Source organism: Dreissena polymorpha, chromosome 9, assembly GCF_020536995.1.
Source record: "Dreissena polymorpha isolate Duluth1 chromosome 9, UMN_Dpol_1.0, whole genome shotgun sequence".
In the NCBI taxonomy this organism is placed as follows: Eukaryota; Metazoa; Mollusca; class Bivalvia; order Myida; family Dreissenidae; genus Dreissena; species Dreissena polymorpha.
The window spans coordinates 44248773-44267661 of NC_068363.1; the positions used below are offsets into that span (position 1 = coordinate 44248773).

The 18889-nt window shown below is 37.9% G+C and overlaps 1 protein-coding gene across 1 annotated transcript in view; it reads left to right on the top strand.

The window, feature by feature from the left end:
• The window catches only part of LOC127846533 (flap endonuclease 1-like), a 64272-nt gene that overhangs the window by 22360 nt on the left and 23023 nt on the right, over positions 1-18889 (top strand). Inside the window, exons 5-8 of the mRNA XM_052377889.1 lie at positions 138-247; positions 10796-10932; positions 11226-11292; positions 15116-15247. Coding sequence (XP_052233849.1) covers positions 138-247; positions 10796-10932; positions 11226-11292; positions 15116-15247 — 446 coding nt within the window. The remainder of the gene's footprint in view (positions 1-137; positions 248-10795; positions 10933-11225; positions 11293-15115; positions 15248-18889) is intronic.

Here is an 18889-nt window from a genome sequence, read left to right on the forward strand (position 1 = left end):
TTGTGCATGTACAATAATTATTATGTTACACCATTTTCCATTGGCTAATAAGCTTGTGAATAATCTAGAATTTATTTTCCAATATACCTGCAAATCATGATTTTAGTGCATTCTTCAAATTCGTTCTTCATTTTCAGGGGATGCGGAAAACATAGAAAAATTCAATCGTCGCTTGGTGAAGGTAACCAAGCAACACAACGAAGAGTGCAAGGAACTTCTGAAGAGGATGGGCATTCCATACATTGATGTGAGAATACGGAGATTTTTTTTTCTTCTTTATAAACTACCTGTAAAAGGTACTTTCCCAATTTAGGAAAACTTCAAAATTCCAAATGGCCATCTGAAAAATTTCTAAAACAAAGGAAAACTTCGTCTATTTTGTTCCAAAAGTGCATTACCTGCATTTGAACAAATATAATGAGCACTGAAACTGAACATAACATTTCAATCCAAAATGCACGTAAATAAATATTTTTATTGTTCTGTGCAATGTATACCAAGCAATAACAAGAGCTTGTCACAGTAGTGCCAAATGGCCGCTGAAATGTGTTTGCTTGTATGACAAAATTTGTTTTAGAGAGTAGAATAATATTTGTAAAAACAAATAAATGGAGATTCATTATGCGCCGGACAAAAATTTACTTTGAAATTAAATAAAGGGATATAATTCAAACACTAAGGTAGATAGAGTTATGGTTCTTAGTCACTGCACTCCCCTACTTGCCATCTGTTTAAGTTTCAAGTTTCAAGTAAATCCCTTCAGTAGATTTAGAGTTATGCTCCGGACAAAAATTTACTTTAAAATTATATAAAAGGGGAGATAATTCAAAAATTAAGGTAGATAGAGTTATGGTTCTTGGTCACTGCACTTCTCCTAGTTGCCATATGTTTATATTTCAAGTTTCAAGTAAATCCCTTTAGTAGATTTAGAGTTATGCTCCGGACAAAAGTTACTTTAAAGTTATATAAAAGGGGAAATAATTCAAAAACTAAGGTAGATAGAGTTATGGTTCTTAGTCACTGCACTTTTCCTACTTGCCATCTGTTTATATTCTAAGTTTAAACTTAATCCATTGAATAGATTTGGAGTTATGCTCCGGACAAAGTTTCAGCCGGACGGACGTTCAATGTCAGAAAAAAAAATACTGAAAAAATAATAAAATCCCTACCTACCTACCCACCCAAATTTACCTGGGTCGGGTTATGCCAAACAAACAATTTTTTAAGGATGGCCTAATGGGTCCTTTATATTTAGAAATTGAAAATTTGATTTAAGTTTTGTGTTTTGGTCCACTTTACTCCTAAAGTATCATAGATATTGCTTTCATACTTGAAACACTTGCAAACTATCATAAGGGGACAGTACAGGACAAGTTGCATAACTCTGGTTGTCATTTTGACGGAATTATGGCCCTTTTTTGACTTAGTAACTTTGAATATACATGTATGGTTAAATTTTGTGTTTAGATCCACTTGACTTCTAAAGTATCAAGGCTATTGCTTTCAAACTTCAAATACTTTCATGCTATCATGAGGGTACTGTACCTGGCAAGTTGAATTTTACCTTGACATTTGAATGACCTTGACTATCGAGGTCAAATTATTAAATTTTGCTATATTTGCCATAACTTCTTTATTTATGATTAGATTTGATTGATACTTTTACATAACAACTCTTACCTGAGATACCACAATAGACTGCACTGAAACCATCCCCCATTTTTTTTAAAGATCATCTAATAAATGACTACACCCTCACACTATACCCCCCACCGCCCCCCCCCCCCCCCATTTTTTATAAACATGGTTAAAAAACAACAATTTTTTATTTAATTTTATGTATGAAATACCGTCCAACCATCCCACCCAAGAATCCCCCCCTCAATTTTTTGTTTTATTTTATTTTTATTTTGTTTCCCTATTTTTGGAACATAATGTAATAAATGACCACACACACACACGCTATACAGCCCTCTCCACCCCTACCTTCCCTCCTTTGTGAGGGAAGTATTGAGATAGGTCCCTTCACCTTGAAAAGAAAAATAGATGAGCGGTCTGCACCCGCAAGGCAGTGCTCTTGTTCACAGAGTTATGGCCTTTTGAAATTGTCCATTAACTGGACATATATTGCAATTCTTGTCCGGGCTATTTCTCAGCAACTAATGACCAGAATTCAAGGAAACTTTATGGGAAGCTTCACTACCAAAAGGAGATGTGCATATTATCAGCCAGTTCTGGTTGGATGATTTTTCACAGAGTTATGGCCTTTGACATTTTCCATTAACTGTACATATAGTGCAATTCTTGTCCGGGCTATTTCTCAGCAACTAATGACCTGAATTTAATGAAACTTTATGGGAAGCTTCACTACCAAAAGGAGATGTGCATATTATCAGCCAGTTCTGGTCGGATGATTTTTCACAGAGTTATGGCCCTTTGAAATTTTCCATTAACTGTATATATAGTGCAATTCTTGTCCGGGCTATTTCTTAGCAACTAATGACTGGAATTCAATGAAACTTTATGGGAAGCTTCACTACCAAGAGGAGATGTGCATATTATCAGCCGGTTCTCGTCGGATGATTTTTCACAGAGTTAAGGCCCTTTGAAATTTTCCATTGTACATATAGTGCAATTCTTGTCAGAGCTATTCTCAGCAACTTATTATGGGAAATCAATGAAACTTTATGGGAAGTTTCACTACCAACAGGAGATGTGCATATTATCAGCCGGTTATGGTCGGATGATTTTTAGCTCCACTGGCCAGAGGCCAGCGGGGCTTATGTCATGGTCTTGTGCCCGTCGTGCGTGCGTCCGTGCGTGCATTAACTTTTCCTTAAAACATCTTCTCCTAAACTACTGGTCCAATTCTGATCAAATTTCTCAGGAATGTTCCTGGGGTGAACCTCTTTCAAATTTGTTCAAATTATGCCCTTGGGGTCAAATTTGACCCTGCCCCGGGGGTCACAAAAAATGAAAATTTGCTTATATAAGGCCTATTTTGTGAAACTTTCAAAATTTTCTCGTCCATAACCATTGGGCCTAGGGCTATCAAATTTGGTATGTAGAGACAGCTAATAGTCCTCTACCAAATTTCTTCAAATTATGCCCCTGGGGTCAAATTTGACCCAGCCCGAGGGTCACAAAATTGAACATATGCTTATATAAGGCCTATTTTGTGAAAACTTTCTAAATTTTCTCTTCCATTACCATTGGGCCTAGGGCTATCAAATTTGGTATGTAGAGACATCTTATAGTCCTCTACCAAATTTCTTCAAATTATGCCCCTGGGGTCAAATTTGACCCAGCCCCGGGGATCACAAAATGGAACATATGCTTATATAAGGCCTATTGTGTGAAAACTTTCAAATTTTTTCGTTCATAACCATTGGGCCAAGGGCTAATAAATTTGGTATGTAGAGACATCTAATAGTCCTCTACCAAACTTCTTCAAATAATGCCCCTGGGGTCAAATTTGACCCTGCCCGGGGGGTCCCAAAATTGAACATATGCTTATATAAGGTCTATTTTGTGAAAACTTAAAAAATCTTTTTGTCCATAACCATTGGGCCTAGAGCTACCAAATTTGGTATGTAGTGACATCTTATAGTCCTCTACCAAGTTTTTTCAAATTATGCCCCTGGGGTCAAGTTTGACCCTGCCCAGAGGGTCACAAAATTGAACATTTGCTTATATAAGGCCTATTTTTTGAAAACTTTAAACAATCTACTTGTCCATAACTGTATGGCATAGGGCTACCAAATTTGGTATGTAGTGACATGTAATAGTTCTCTTCTAAGTTTGTTCAAATTATGCCCCTGGGGTCAAATTTGAAACTGCCCCGGGGGTCACAAAATTGAATATATGCTTATAAAGGTCTTATTTTTTGAAAACTTTAAAAATTGTCTTGTCCATAAACATAAGGACTAGGGTTACACAATTTGGTATGTAGTGACATCTTATAGTCCTCTGCCAAGTTTGTTAAAATTATGCCCCTGGGGTCAAGTTTGACCCGCCCCAAGGGTCACATAATTGAACATATGCTTATATAAGGCCTATTGTGGAAAAACTTTCAAAATTCTCTTGTCCATAACCATCTGGCATAGGGCTCCCAAATTTGGTATGTAGTGATATCTTATAGTTCTCTACCAAGTTTGTTCAAATTATCAGTGCTGCAACAATACGCCAAAAAGCGTATTGCAATATATTGTCAGTTCAAAAACCTGTATTGCAATATATCGCAATATATTGCTAACTTGTACCAGAATTATAACTCACCAATTACCCAATTATCCCGTATATTCCAGTTTTAAAGCAAATTCTGGTAAATATTTACTATAAAAGTGTTCAAGAATGACACAAAACACAAACATTCGCCAATTTTCTTGGTATCAAATACATTTTGACATGTGTTACTATTTTAAGATGCGATAAAAGTAACGTCCAATCGGGTGTTTTTTTCCCCACTGAACACGCGTTAATCGCCTGACGTGATGTTCCCATTTTTATACAACACAAAATACACCCAAACTTCCCATGGGACGTTCTACATGTGTGCATATTTTTTGCGCGCTTTTTATTGAGACAAAGGATAAAGCCCTTTTTTATTGTTGCGCTAGCATTACAATTCAGAAGTGTGCTTCCGTAATTCGAATTACAAATTTAATAATGCTCATTTCAGAATTGAACAAAAGATTAACAGTTGTTCGTAATTCGATAATTCGTTCAAAAGCATCGAACAAATGCTCCAATGTAACAATGCTACTCCATATAATAGACTTTTTAGAATGCTATTTTTACGTAACAATTTATTTTTACTAAATACCGCTTCGTTTTGTTTACATTGATATCATTATTTCAGATGGCTTTTCTGGACGAAATGTAAATAAATTTTTGTAAAATTTTCGAACCGGTATGATCAAAGTCGTATCGCAATACAATATGCGGATTGCGTATTGCGATATATACCGATATACCGGTATATTGTTGCAGCACTACAAATTATGCCCCTGGGGTCAAATTTGACCCTGCCCCGGGTAATCACAAAATTGAACATATGCTTATATAAGGCCTATTTTGTGAAAACTTCAAAAATCTACTTGTCCATAATCATTGGGTCTAGGGCTACCAAATTTGGTGTGTAGTGACATCTTATAGTCCTCTACCAAGTTTGTTCAAATTATGCCCCTGGGGTCAAATGTGACCCTGCCCTGGGGGTCACAAAATTGAACATACGCTTATATGGAGTCTATTTTGTGAAAACTTTAACAATCTCCTGTTCATAAACATTGGGCCAAGGGCTACCAAATTTGGTATGTAGTGATATCTTATAGTTCTCTACCAAATTTCTTCAAATTATGCCCCTGGGGTCAAATTTGACCCTGCCCCGGGGGATCACAAAATTGAACATATGCTTATATAAGGCCTATTTTGTGAAAACTTCAAAAATCTACTTGTCCATAATCATTGGGTCTAGGGCTACCAAATTTGGTGTGTAGTGACATCTTATAGTCCTCTACCAAGTTTGTTCAAATTATGCCCCTGGGGTCAAATTTGACCCTGCCCTGGGGGTCACAAAATTGAACATACGCTTATATGGAGTCTATTTTGTGAAAACTTTAACAATCTCCTGTTCATATTAAACATTGGGCCAAGGGCTACCAAATTTGGTATGTAGTGATATCTTATAGTTCTCTACCAAGTTTGTTCACATTATGCCCCTGGGGTCAAATTTGACCCTGCCCCGGGGGATCACAAAATTGAACATATGCTTATATAAGGCCTATTTTGTGAAAACTTCAAAAATCTACTTGTCCATAACCATCAGGCCTAGGGCTATCACATTTGGTATGTAGTGACATCTTTTAGTCTTCAACCAAATTTATTCAAATTTTATCCCTGGGGTCAAATTTGAACCTGCCCCGGGGGTCACAAAATTGAACATATGCTTATATAATGCCTATTTTGTGAAAACTTAAAAAAAAATCTTGTCAATAACCATTAGGCCTAGGGCTACACAATTTGGTATGTAGTGACATTGTATAGTCCTCCACTTAGTTTGTTCAAATTATGCCCCAGGAGTCAAATTTGGCCCTGCCCTGGGGGCAACAATATCGATTATATGCTTATATAGTGCCTATTTTGTGAAAACTTTAAAAATCTTTTTGTTCTTAACCATAAGGCATAGGGCTACCAAATTTGGTATGTAGTGACATCTAATAGTTCTCTACCAAGTTTGTTCAAATTATTCTCCTTGGGTCAAATTTGACCCTGCCGGGGGGGGGCACAAAATTGAATAAACGCTTATAAAGCGCCTATTTAGTGAAATCTTTTAAAATCTTCTTGTCGAAAACCAAATTTGTTATGCAGAAACATCTTATAGTCCTCTACCAAGTTTGTTCAAATTATGCCCTTTGGGTCAAATTTGACCCTGACCCGCGGGTCACAAAATTGAACATTATATACGCTTATATCTTGCTTATTTTGTGAAAACTTTTAAAATATTCTTGTCCTTAACTCTAGGACCTAGGGCTACCATATTTTGTATGTACATGTAGTGAGATATAGTAGTCCACTACAAAGTTTGCTCAAATTATGCCCCTGGGGTTAAATTTGACCAAGCTTAGGGGGACACAAAAGTGTACATGTGCTTAAATAGGGCCTATATGTAAGTTTTTGCACATGCAGAGAATATTTGTTTCAGCCTTTTTATGTCCCCCACTATAGAAGTGGGGGACATATTGTTTTTGCCCTGTCTGTTGGTTGGTCTGTTGGTCTGTTTGCGCCAACTTTAACATTTTGCAATAACTTTTGCTATATTGAATATAGCAACTTGATATTTGGCATGCATGTGTACCTCATGGAGCTGCACATTTTGAGTGGTGAAAGGTCAAGGTCATCCTTCAAGGTCAGAGGTCAAATATATGTGGCCAAAATCGCTCATTTTATAAATACTTTTGCAATATTGAAGATAGCAACTTGATATTTGACATGCATGTGTATCTCATGGAGCTGCACATTTTGAGTGGTGAAAGGTCAAGGTCATCATTCAAGGTCAGAGGTCAAATATATGTGGCCCAAATTGCTTATTTTATGAATACTTTTGCAATATTGAAGATAGCAACTTGATATTTGGCATGCATGTGTATCTCATGGAGCTGCACATTTTGAGTGGTGAAAGGTCAAGGTCATCCTTCAAGGTCAAATATATGGGTCAAAATTGCTCATGTAATGTCACTTCTGCAATATTGAAGCTAGCAATTTTATATTTGAAATGCATGTGTATCTCATGGACCTGCACATTTTGAGTGGTGAAGGGTCAAGGTCAAGGTCATCCTTCAAGGTCAAACGTCACATAGGGTGACATTGTGTTTCACAAACGCATCTTGTTTCAGCAGTGGAGCAATACAGGGCCATCATGGCCCTCTTGTTCACAGAGTTATGGCCCTTTGAAATTTCTATAAACTGTACATATAGTGCAATTTTTGTCCGGGCTATTTCTCCCAAACAACTGACTGGAATTCAATGAAGCTTTATGGGAAGCTTAATTACCTTCAGGAGATGCGCATGCTATTTGTGGGTTCTGGTTAGATGATTTATTTAGATAGTTATGGCCAGGGATTATATTTTTTTCAGTTTTGTCGGTCCTAGACCGATTGGGGTCATGAAAGACCGATTGCAGATCCCAAACAGTCGGTTCTATTCTGTTTACTAAAATTCCATATCATGCAATCGATTACACAGTGCACATGCTAACACACCCTAATTACATTTTTATCTCGATTAGGTGTGATAAACCATTCGCTGCAGTCTCTAAACTGGTCAGGACCAGTTTATTGTACGTCAGCCGACTACGGCGACTAGTATCAGAGTATGACCCCAAGCAGCGAAGATTCGCGCTGTTGTGTATTAGTCATGCTTAAATAACCCTGTGTCAATATCAATCGATACTTTCACTCGTCCATGAAAAAATCGTTGACAGTTACTTTGGAGAAAAAAACCTCAATGTTATCCTCGTGGAAATTGTGCATTTCATGCGTGATACAGTATATTTTCAAAGAAGAAAATCGGATATTCTGCAATAATTGTGGGCGGACCTTATACACTGAAAGCACGCTCTGTAACTAAACAAAACATGTCGATACATTTTCCACCAGCGTAATAATCTGGTAATAAATGAATGAAAGTCGCGGATCTGATCGACAGAACAGCCAACAGTTATTTTATGGGCGTAACTTCACATAAAATAGTACACAAGAAAAATAATATACATTGTATAAATCTTTAGTTAAAATCGTGTTAGAATCAAAATAATTCGTGCACTTAATTGTTTGTTGTTGAACTACCCACAACCGGAAGTTTAGATACGTGGTTTCAAATCACTCGTGCTTCGCACTCGTAATTTACAACGATGAAAAAAGTTAGATAAAACAGCACACGAAATAGCAAATGATAAAACCAATTGAGAAAACTTGTATGTTCCGTTTTAAAAAAATGCTTAAGGGAATTTCACTTGTACATTTATTATACCACCGTCACGAATGGCATAATCAACGGTATATATTTTAACGTAATTTGTCATGATTTCGGATATAATTTTTCTCACATTTTCCCCATTTAAATCCAGACCGATTGATGTTGAGGGAAAATATGATCCCTGGTTATGGCCCTTTGAAATTTTTAAGTTTCTAAACCATCCATCGTATTATTTTGTCCAAAGTTATGCCCTCAAGACGTTTCCTTTTATCTGAATATTTAGTGCAATTTTATGACTTCGGGGAGCATCACCCGTCTCCAACGGTTTCTTGTTAGAAAAGCCTGAGAAAGTTCTAACAGATATATACATTTATAAATATATTTATTAGTCCCCTACCGGTTTCACCGGAGGGGACTTATGGTTTGCGCTCTGTGTGTCCGTCAGTCAGTCAGTAGGTCAGTCAGTCAGTCAGTCTGTCACACTTTTCTGGATCCTGCGATAACTTTAAAAGTTCTTAATATCTTTTCATGAAACTTGAAACATGGGTAGATGGCAATAAGGACATTATGCGTGTCATTTCATTTTGTTCCTACGTCAAAAATTCTGGTTGCTATGGCAACAAATAAAAAAATAAAAATATATTTCTGACAATGGTGGAGCCAGCAGGGGGCTTATATTGCTTGACAATAGTCTTGTATCTATTAACATTTCCCATTACCCATACTCATTTTTATGTATTCACCTATGCTTGTGTCTAGATATTAAAGTATGATAATAGTATATAATGCATATTGTATATGGACAGACTTTTTGTGTCATAGGTGTTGTGCTACTGCTGTTTTGCCATAACTAACACCACATGTATTTACCTATAGAAGTATGTTTTGTTCATAGATTTTGAGACATAATCATATTATGTGGTGGTTGTACATGCATCACTTTTTAATCTTTGGTTTTGTGGTATTTACTATATAGCCTTGCATCATGCATAGTTTAGTGTACAAGTCGTACTGCTTTGTTATTTGTTAAATATTTTATGTTAAAGAATGAAATAAACATTTTATGGGTGGAATGGGTCGGCTGTATGGGGAGGAGGCGGCCGAATATGTCGCGAAATTAGTCAGTGAAAACCAAGATTTGGTCAGGGAAAAGTCAGTGAAGTCAGGGAATTTTATTTCATCAGGTTGGTGGCAACCCTGTCTATGCATAAAAAAACAACAACAGGGTATTTTGGAGTCCCTCTGACGAGTTTCAATGGCCCCAACAAAGTTTTTGCCACTTTTTCACAAATTAAAACTGTAAAATTTTGATTAATTCAACATACTTATTTATATCAAACATTTATTAACCCATATTACATTTATTTCATTTACAGTATATTATTACTTTTACAGGAAATAATTAAATTAATGACAAGAAGTAACTTCTTAAGTCATAAGACTTGATGTATATTTTGTATAGATTTTAGGGGGCTATTATTTTGAAAAGAGCCATGTTTTAAATTTTGTCCCCACTTTCACAAATGTTTGCAGTGGAGATCAACAGCGAAACCTCTGTGATAGTTGGTTTGTTGGTTGTGTAGGTCATGAAACAAGTTTGTTAAAGAACAAGGTAGAGACTGTCTTAAGATCACTTTATTCTTTGGAATGTGTTTCATATTCTAAGCTTTATGTCACATGGTCTTGTATGTATCCATTTGTGTCTTGTGTAATTCAGTCCTTTTACTGAGTGCCTCGAGCAATGGACTGTGATGTGGTAAATGTATTGTCCAGTCAGAATGAGTGATATGCAATCAACAAGGTTTGTATTGTTCAGCTCTTTAAAAGGAGTGTGTGCTAGAGATAGCATATTACCGACCATGCTGTCCTTTTCCACTTGACTGTCGCAAAACAAACTTCATAAAATATATATTATTTAGAATGTTTATATTTGACATTATCTAAGGGGAGTTCCAATTAGGATTTCGTGTGTCCAAAAAAAGGCCATCTAGTTGAATTTTAGAAAAACCTTGTTACCGATCTAGAGAATAGATTTTGGCAATACTTAGGCAACATTTGAATCTGGGTCACATGCAATAGATGTAATAAATATTTATGATAGCGGTCCACACAGGCTAATCAGAGCTTACACTATCCACTTTTATATTATTTTCCCTTATGGGCAGTCTCTTCTAAGCAAAAATCCAGTCTGTGCGGAAAGTGTTGTCCCAAATTAGCCTGTGTGGATTGCAATGGCTAATTTGGGATTTACCTTATGCACATGCATTTAGACCTGTTTACCCAGAATATGGCTCAAAACCTGCACCGTCTCTTGTTTCAGGCACCGTGCGAAGCGGAGGCCCAGTGTGCAGCGCTGGTAAAGTCTGGCAAGGTGTGGGCCACTGGCACGGAGGACATGGACTCGCTCACATTTGGGTCCAGTGTAGTGCTGCGACACCTCACATTTAGTGAGGCAAGGTGGGACATCAGTTTCTGCCTCTGTTCTCCCATGTAAAGTGTGTGTTATTTTTGCGAAATTTTAGGCCAGAATATTTTTTTTCAGTCCCGATCTGAAAATATACAATTGTCTTACCAAATCGAGATTTCCAAGAAAAAAATAAAAATAAATATACATTTCAATATTTATTACATTTCCCATGTCTAGCTCTATATCTTTTCATAATTCTTGTTATGGATTTGCAGTAAACATAATGAAATATTGGAAACAGTGTTACATATATGTCTAGAAAACTGGTCAGTGTTTACTACAGGAAGATGCCAATTAAAGAGTACCATTACAGCAAGATTCTAGAAGGGCTGGAGTTGTCACAGGAAGAAGTAAGAAGTCAATCACCATGACTAATATCCAGTCAGGGCTGGTTGAAATTTATTTTATCTCAAATCTAGCACAAATATCATAAACTGCAAACATAAGTTTTTGCTAAGATGTTCAAATACCGGTACTGTGTTGTCGTGTGCTACCCCGTGGGGATCTCGGGGGTTGTGATTTCCTGTCTCGGCTATTTTAGTTGAAGTAAGATTTTGAAATACAATTAATTTGGGTTTTTCCTTATATTAGCCGTGTCTGTAATTACTTTCAAGCTTAGTAATGTTAGTAAAACAAAATGCATGCGTGTGACGTCATCATGAGAGCCGCGTTCTTAATGTAAACAAAGTGATCAACTTTGGGTCATGCTCGACTCAAGGTAATTGGGGGATATTTTAAAATATCTGCAAGGTGGTGGCGACAGGGAACAGAAAGAATCAGAAAGGTCGTCAAAACGAGAAGCAGAAAGAATTGAGAAAAGGAAAGAGGTGCAGAAAACGTGAGGAAAGCAAATATAATCCATCAGATAATGTAGATTATTTGTATGCAGTTTAGTGTCACTATGTTAAGTAGGTTTAGAAGGTTCTGGTTGATCATAACTATAAATATAGATATCTATTTTTTTTAATGCAGGGCGAGTAGATTAAAGTGAAGGGCGAGTGGATTGTCAGGTCTACTTGCCCTGCAGGGCGAGTGGCTCTGGAAAAATTCTTCAACCCCTGAATGCACATGTGAAAAAAATCAGGATTTTCAGTTTCTTTTTGTAGCAGCTACTTTGCCATTTCATTAGATGGTCAAAAGTAATTTTTAGCCATAAAAATGTCTGTCTGGAATGAAACTTTGTCATTCATTATACAATTGTAAAATAACTTACCACAACTGACCAGCTTGAAGAGACAGGGTGTCATATGTATCACCTGACTCTACCTGACCTAGGTACCACTTAGCGGTCAATATTTAAATTAATTAATTTAGCCATTAATCAGCTCTTCATTGACATTAGGTGTGTTTTGAGTCAAAGCCGAATTTGGAGGCATCTGTCTTGTCCTATTGACACATTTCTTGTTCTCTGGTCTGATTATATGTTCTGAGACAACACCTCAATTAAAATCTGGAAACAAATGTGTGGGCAAATGATAAGTGAATATCCCTTCTGTGTAATATAATGTGTAGGATAGGATCTAAAATACACTGGTAATGCAAGTGTTTGTTTAATTGCTTTCCAGTTTATTGGCATGTTTATACTGATAATTCTATTGGTTTTGTCTTTCTTTCCCAGTTCATCGACCTGTGTATACTGATAACTAAGTGGTTTTGTCTTTCTTTCACAGTTCATCTATCTATGCATACTAATAACTAAGTGGTTATGTCTTTCTTTTCCAGTTCATCGACCTGTGTATACTGATAACTAAGTGGTTTTGTCTTTCTTTCCCAGTTTATTGACCTGTGTACTGATAATTAGGTGGTTTTGTCTTTCTTTCCCTGTTCATTGACCTGTGCATATTGATAACTAAGTGGTTATGTCTTTCTTTCCCAGTTCATCGACCTGTTTATACTGATAACTAAGTGGTTATGTCTTTCTTTCCCAGCTTATCAACCTGTGTATAGTGATACGGTAACTAAGTGGTTTTGTCTTTCTTTCCCAGCTTATCAACCTGTGTATAGTGATACCGTAACTAAGTTGTTTTGCCTTTCTTTCCCAGTTCATTAACCTGTGTATACTGATAACTAAGTGGTTTTGCCTTTCCTTCCCTGTTCATTGACCTGTGTATATTGATAACTAAGTGGTTTTGCCTTTCTTTTCCAGTTCATCGACCTGTGTATATTGATAACTAAGTGGTTTTGCCTTTCTTTCCCTGTTTATTGACCTGTGTATACTGATGACTAAATTTTTAGCTAGGCTGTTTTCGGAGAAAACCCGAGCTATTGTCGTAGCCAGCTCGTCTGCCGTCCGACGTAGGCGTCGTGCTGAAACCTTAACATTGGCTCTAAAATCAAAGTGCTTCCACCTACAACTTTTAAACTTCATATATAGATGCACCTTGATGAGTTCTACATGCCACACCCATTTTTGGGTCACTAGGTCAAAGGTCAAGGTCACTGTTACCTCTAATATAAAACTTTAACAAAAACCTTAACATTGCCTCTAAAATCAAAGTGCTTCCACCAGTGACCTACAACTTTGAAACTTCATATGTAGATGCACCTTGATGAGTTCTACACGCCACACCCATTTTGGGTCACAAGGTCAAAGGTCAAGGTCACTGTGACCTCTAAAAAAAAAAAAAAGGAAAAAAAATTCTGACAAGCTTTCGCAGCCGTTATGCGGTGCTCTTGTTTTGTCTTTCTATCCCATTTCATAATCCTGTGTTAACTGATAACTAAGTGGTTATGTCTTTGTTTCCCAGCTTATCAACCTGTGTATAGTGATACTGTTACTAAGTAGTTTTGTCTTTTTTTCCCAGCTTATCAACCTGTGTATAGTGATACTGTAACTAGGTAGTTTTGTCTTTCTTTCCCAGCTTATCAACCTGTGTATAGTGATACTGTAACTAAGTAGTTTTGTCTTTCTTTCCCAGCTTATCAACCTGTGTATAGTGATACTGTAACTAGGTAGTTTTGTCTTTCTTTCCCAGCTTATCAACCTGTGTATAGTGATACTGTAACTAAGTAGTTTTGTCTTTCTTTCCCAGCTTATCAACCTGTGTATAGTGATACTGTAACTAAGTTGTTATGTCTTTTTTCCCAGCTTATCAACCTGTGTATAGTGATACTGTAACTAAGTGGTTATGTCTTTCTTTCCCAGCTTATCAACCTGTGTATAGTGATACTGTAACTAAGTAGTTTTGTCTTTCTTTCCCAGCTTATCAACCTGTGTATAGTGATACTGTAACTAAGTGGTTATGTCTTTCTTTCCCAGCTTATCAACCTGTGTATAGTGATACTGTAACTAAGTGTTTATGTCTTTCTTTCCCAGTTCATCAACCTGTGTATACTGATAACTAAATTGTTTTGTCTTTCTTTCCCTGTTCATTGACCTGTGTATACTGATAACTAAATAGTTATGTCTTTCTTTCCCAGCTTATCAACCTGTGTATAGTGATCCCGTAACTAAGTGGTTTTGCCTTTCTTTCCCAGTTCATCAACCTGTGTATACTGATAACTAAGTGGTTATGTCTTTCTTTCCCTGTTCATTGACCTGTGTATACTGATAAATAAGTGGTTATGTCTTTCTTTCCCAGTTTATCAACCTGTGTATAGTGATACCGTAACTAAGTGGTTTTGCCTTTCTTTCCCAGTTCATCAACCTGTGTATACTGATAACTAAGTGGTTATGTCTTTCTTTCCCAGTTGATTGACCTGTGTATATTAATAACTAAGTGGTTATGTCTTTCTTTCCCAGCTTATCAACCTGTGTATAGTGATACTGTAACTAAGTAGTTTTGTCTTTCTTTCCCAGCTTATCAACCTGTGTATAGTGATACTGTAACTAAGTGGTTATGTCTTTCTTTCCCAGCTTATCAACCTGTGTATAGTGATACTGTAACTAAGTGGTTTTGCCTTTCTTTCCCAGTTCATCAACATGTGTATACTGATAACTAAGTGGTTATGTCTTTCTTTCCCTGTTCATTGACCTGTGTATAGTGATAACTAAGTGGTTTTGCCTTTCTTTCCCAGTTCATCGACCTGTGTATACTGATAACTGAGTGGTTTTGTCTTTCTTTCACAGTTCATCTATCTATGCATACTAATAACTAAGTGGTTTTGTCTTCCTTTTTCAATTCATCAACCTGTGAATACTGATAACTAAGTGGTTTTGTCTTTCTTTCCCAGTTCATTGACCTGTGTATACTGCTGGGATGCGACTACTGCGAGTCCATACGGGGCATAGGACCCAAAAGAGCTATAGACCTCATCAAGCAGCACAAATCCATCGACGAGATTGTAAAACATCTTGACACGAAGGTAAGTGAAGTTGTAACCCATAACAGGTACATTTACCGTAGTCCATGAGGGTTAATATCTACTGGTCAGAAATTTAAACAGGTAAATGTCCGTCCGAAAATTTAAACATTGCCCATAACTTGATATTTGGCATGCATGTGTATCTCATTAAGCCGCACATTTTGAGTGGTGAAAGGTCAAGGTCATCCTTCAAGGTCAGAGGTCATATATATGTGGCCAAAATCGCTCATTTTATGAATACTTTGGCAATATTGAAGATACCAACTTGATATTTGGCATGCATGTGTATCTCATGGACCCGCACATTTTGAGTGGTGAAAGGTCAAGGTCATCCTTCAAGGTCAGAGGTCAAGTATATGTGGCCAAAATCACTCTATAATGAATACTTTGGCAATATTGAAGATACCAACTTGACATTTGGCATGCATGTGTATCTCATGGAGCCACACATTTTGAGTGGTGGAAGTTCAAGGTCAAGGTCATCCTTCAAGGTCAAAGGTCAATTTTTAGCTCACCTGATTGCTCAGGTGAGCTTTTGTGACCAGTCTTTGTCTGTCGTATGTCCGTCCGTCCGTTAACATTTGCTCGTAAACACTCTAGAGGACACATTTCTTGTCCCATCTTCATGAAACTTGGTCAGAAGCTTTGTCCCAATGAAATCTCAGCCGAGTTCGAAACTGGGTTGTGCCGGGTCAAAAACTAGGTCACTAGGTCAAAAAAAAGAAAAACCTTGTAAACACTGTAGAAGTCACATTTCATGCCCAATCTTTATGTAACTTTGTCAAAATGTTTGTCTTAATGATATCTTGGTTGAGTTCAAAAGTGGTTTCGATCCGTTGAAAAACATGGCCGCCAGTGGGCGGGGCAGTTTTCCTTATTTGGCTATAGAGAAACCTTTTTAAACACTCTAGAAGTCACAATTTTTGCCCAATCATCATGAAAGCTGGTCAAAACATTGGTTCAATTGATGTCTCGGACGAGTTCGAAAATGGTCGAAATCGGTGAAAAAACATGGTCGCCAGTGGGCGGGGCATTTTTCTCTATATGTATATAGTTGCAGTTTTCCCTATTTGGCTATAGAGAAACCTTGTAAACACTCTAGAAGTCACAATTTTTGCCCAATCGTCATGAAAGTTGGTCAAAACATTGGTTTTATTGATATATCGGACGAGTTAGAAAATGGTCGGGATCGGTGAAAACACAAAGCCGCCAGTGGGCGGGGCATTTTTCTCTGTATGTACATAGTGAAAACATGTGAACACAGTAGAAATCACATTTTTTGCCCAATTTTACATGAAATTTGCTCAGAACATTTGTTTCCTTGATACGAGAGTTGAGTTCAAAAAAGGTTCCGGTCAGTTGAATAACATGGCTGCTGGGAGGGGGGCAGGTTTCTCATTATGCCCCCCCCCCCTTCGAAGAAGATGGGGTATTGTGTTTTAATGTCATAAATACTGACCTGTTATCGTATGCTTATACTTTCCAAGGGGAAATAACTCATCCGGAATTTTAACTGGGAATCCGCCACCTCAATACCGCAACACAGGCCAGGTTAAACATAGTGCAATGCAACCTAGCCAAAAATCGGTAACTAACCCTCAATATTCTTTCCGGATCAACCAGGTGTATACGTGTCTTTTACGGCTCTGAATTAAAATATTGTTTTTCACTTGATTGATTGGGGTTTTGAATAGATAAATTGTGTTATTTATCTTTTTATTTCTCATTCGGATTAATTTGTGTGGATTTAATGGATTTTGTTTCATTTGTAAAAGGTAAGCCATGCTTGTTTTTATCGAACAATGGTTTATTTCTACCATGCTGGGTGTTTTCAGGCGCGAACGACCACGTGCAAAACGTGCTCTTCTAATACATTGCTAGAACGTGCAAAGCATGTTCTTCTAATGTGTTACGAGATCGTGCAAAGCGTGTTCTTCTATTGACAGATTGTTTATCATTTGCCATTGTGTGCAATAATGATTTTAACGTTCCGTATGACAATCTAATTGATCGTCATTTTATTTTTCATCTGTTTTGAATTAAACTTTTGTTTAATTTATGATCTACGGCAGTATTATTATAATTTTCATTATGGTCAAATAATGATTTTATGTGCCGTATGATAATCTGGTCTGTGACCAGTTTATGGTTGAATATGCTTTGCTCTTGTTTTTCATATATTCGACTACATGATGGTCGCAGAAACAAGAGTGGATAAATACCCGGTGACTTCGCAGATCATGGATGATAGTTGCAGTATCAGTCACCGGGTATCGGGCACGATCGCGACCGTACTATGCTAAGTCTCTTAGACAGTCGGTCAACATCAGACCATATGGCGAAACCCGTCAGCCGGTCTTTGCCCGATGGCATTGGTCAAGGACATCGACCAATGCCGGACCATTTGGCATCCGCCATACAGTCATTATCCGGTGACAACACTGGTCATGATATGACCGGTACGTCACCTGGGACGTTGATCACGGACCATTGATCGACGTCTGACCGGCCGGTCCGGTCACCGGTCATGTCACCGGTCCGGTCATTGATCACCGGTCCGGTCACCGGTCATGTCACCGGTCCGGTCACCGGTCATGTCACCGGTCCGGTCATTGATCACCGGTCATGTCACCGGTCATGTCACCGGTCCGGTCCGGTCACCGGTCCGGTCATTGATCACCGGTCCGGTCACCGGTCATGTCAATGGTCCGGTCCGGTCACCGGTCCGGTCATTGATCACCGCTCCGGTCACCGGTCAACAGTCATCAGTTAGGCCTGCCACCGATAACACCAGTCACCGGTCAAGAAGAAGAACTCGGTCTTCTTCATTGAATTATTCTCCTATTCTTCGTTGAATACATCGTCTTCATCTTCGTCGAGCAGTTCTCATCGTCGCGGCTCTCGTAAGCGATCACGTCGTCACTCACGGAGACGTTATTCTAGAAGATCTCGGTCTCATCGCAGCCGATCCACATCTCGGCCGATCCAGATCTCGACATCGCAGGAAACGAGGACGTCGTCAACCTTCACGTAGACATCAGCGGACTGCATTGAGCACCACTGGATAGTTATCGAACATGCCTCTCCTTCATTGAGCAGTTCTCGGCATTAATACGCTCGTAAGCGATCATGTCAATGCTCACGGAGACAATATTGTAGAAGACAATATTTCCAGCGTAGCCGAACAATATTTCGGCATCGAAGTTATATGGATGTCGCCACTTCTCACGTAGGCGTTAATGAACCTACTGGTCATATCGACGTTCTCCATTTTATTAGCTCATCTATTTTTTGAAAAAAAATTATGAGCTATTGTCATCACCTTGGCGTCGGCGTCGGCGTTGGCGTTGGCGTTGGCGTTGGCGTTGGCGTCGGCGTCCGGTTAAGTTTTGCGTTTAGGTCCACTTTTCTCAGAAAGTATCAATGCTATTGCATTCAAACTTGGTACACTTACTTACTATCATGAGGGGACTAGGCAGGCAAAGTTAGATAACTCTGGCGTGCATTTTGACAGAATTATGTGCCCTTTTTATACTTAAAAAATTGAAAATTTTGGTTAAGTTTTGCGTTTAGTTCCACTTTTCTCAGTAAGTATCAATGCTATTGCATTCAAACTTGGTACACTTACTTACTATCATGAGG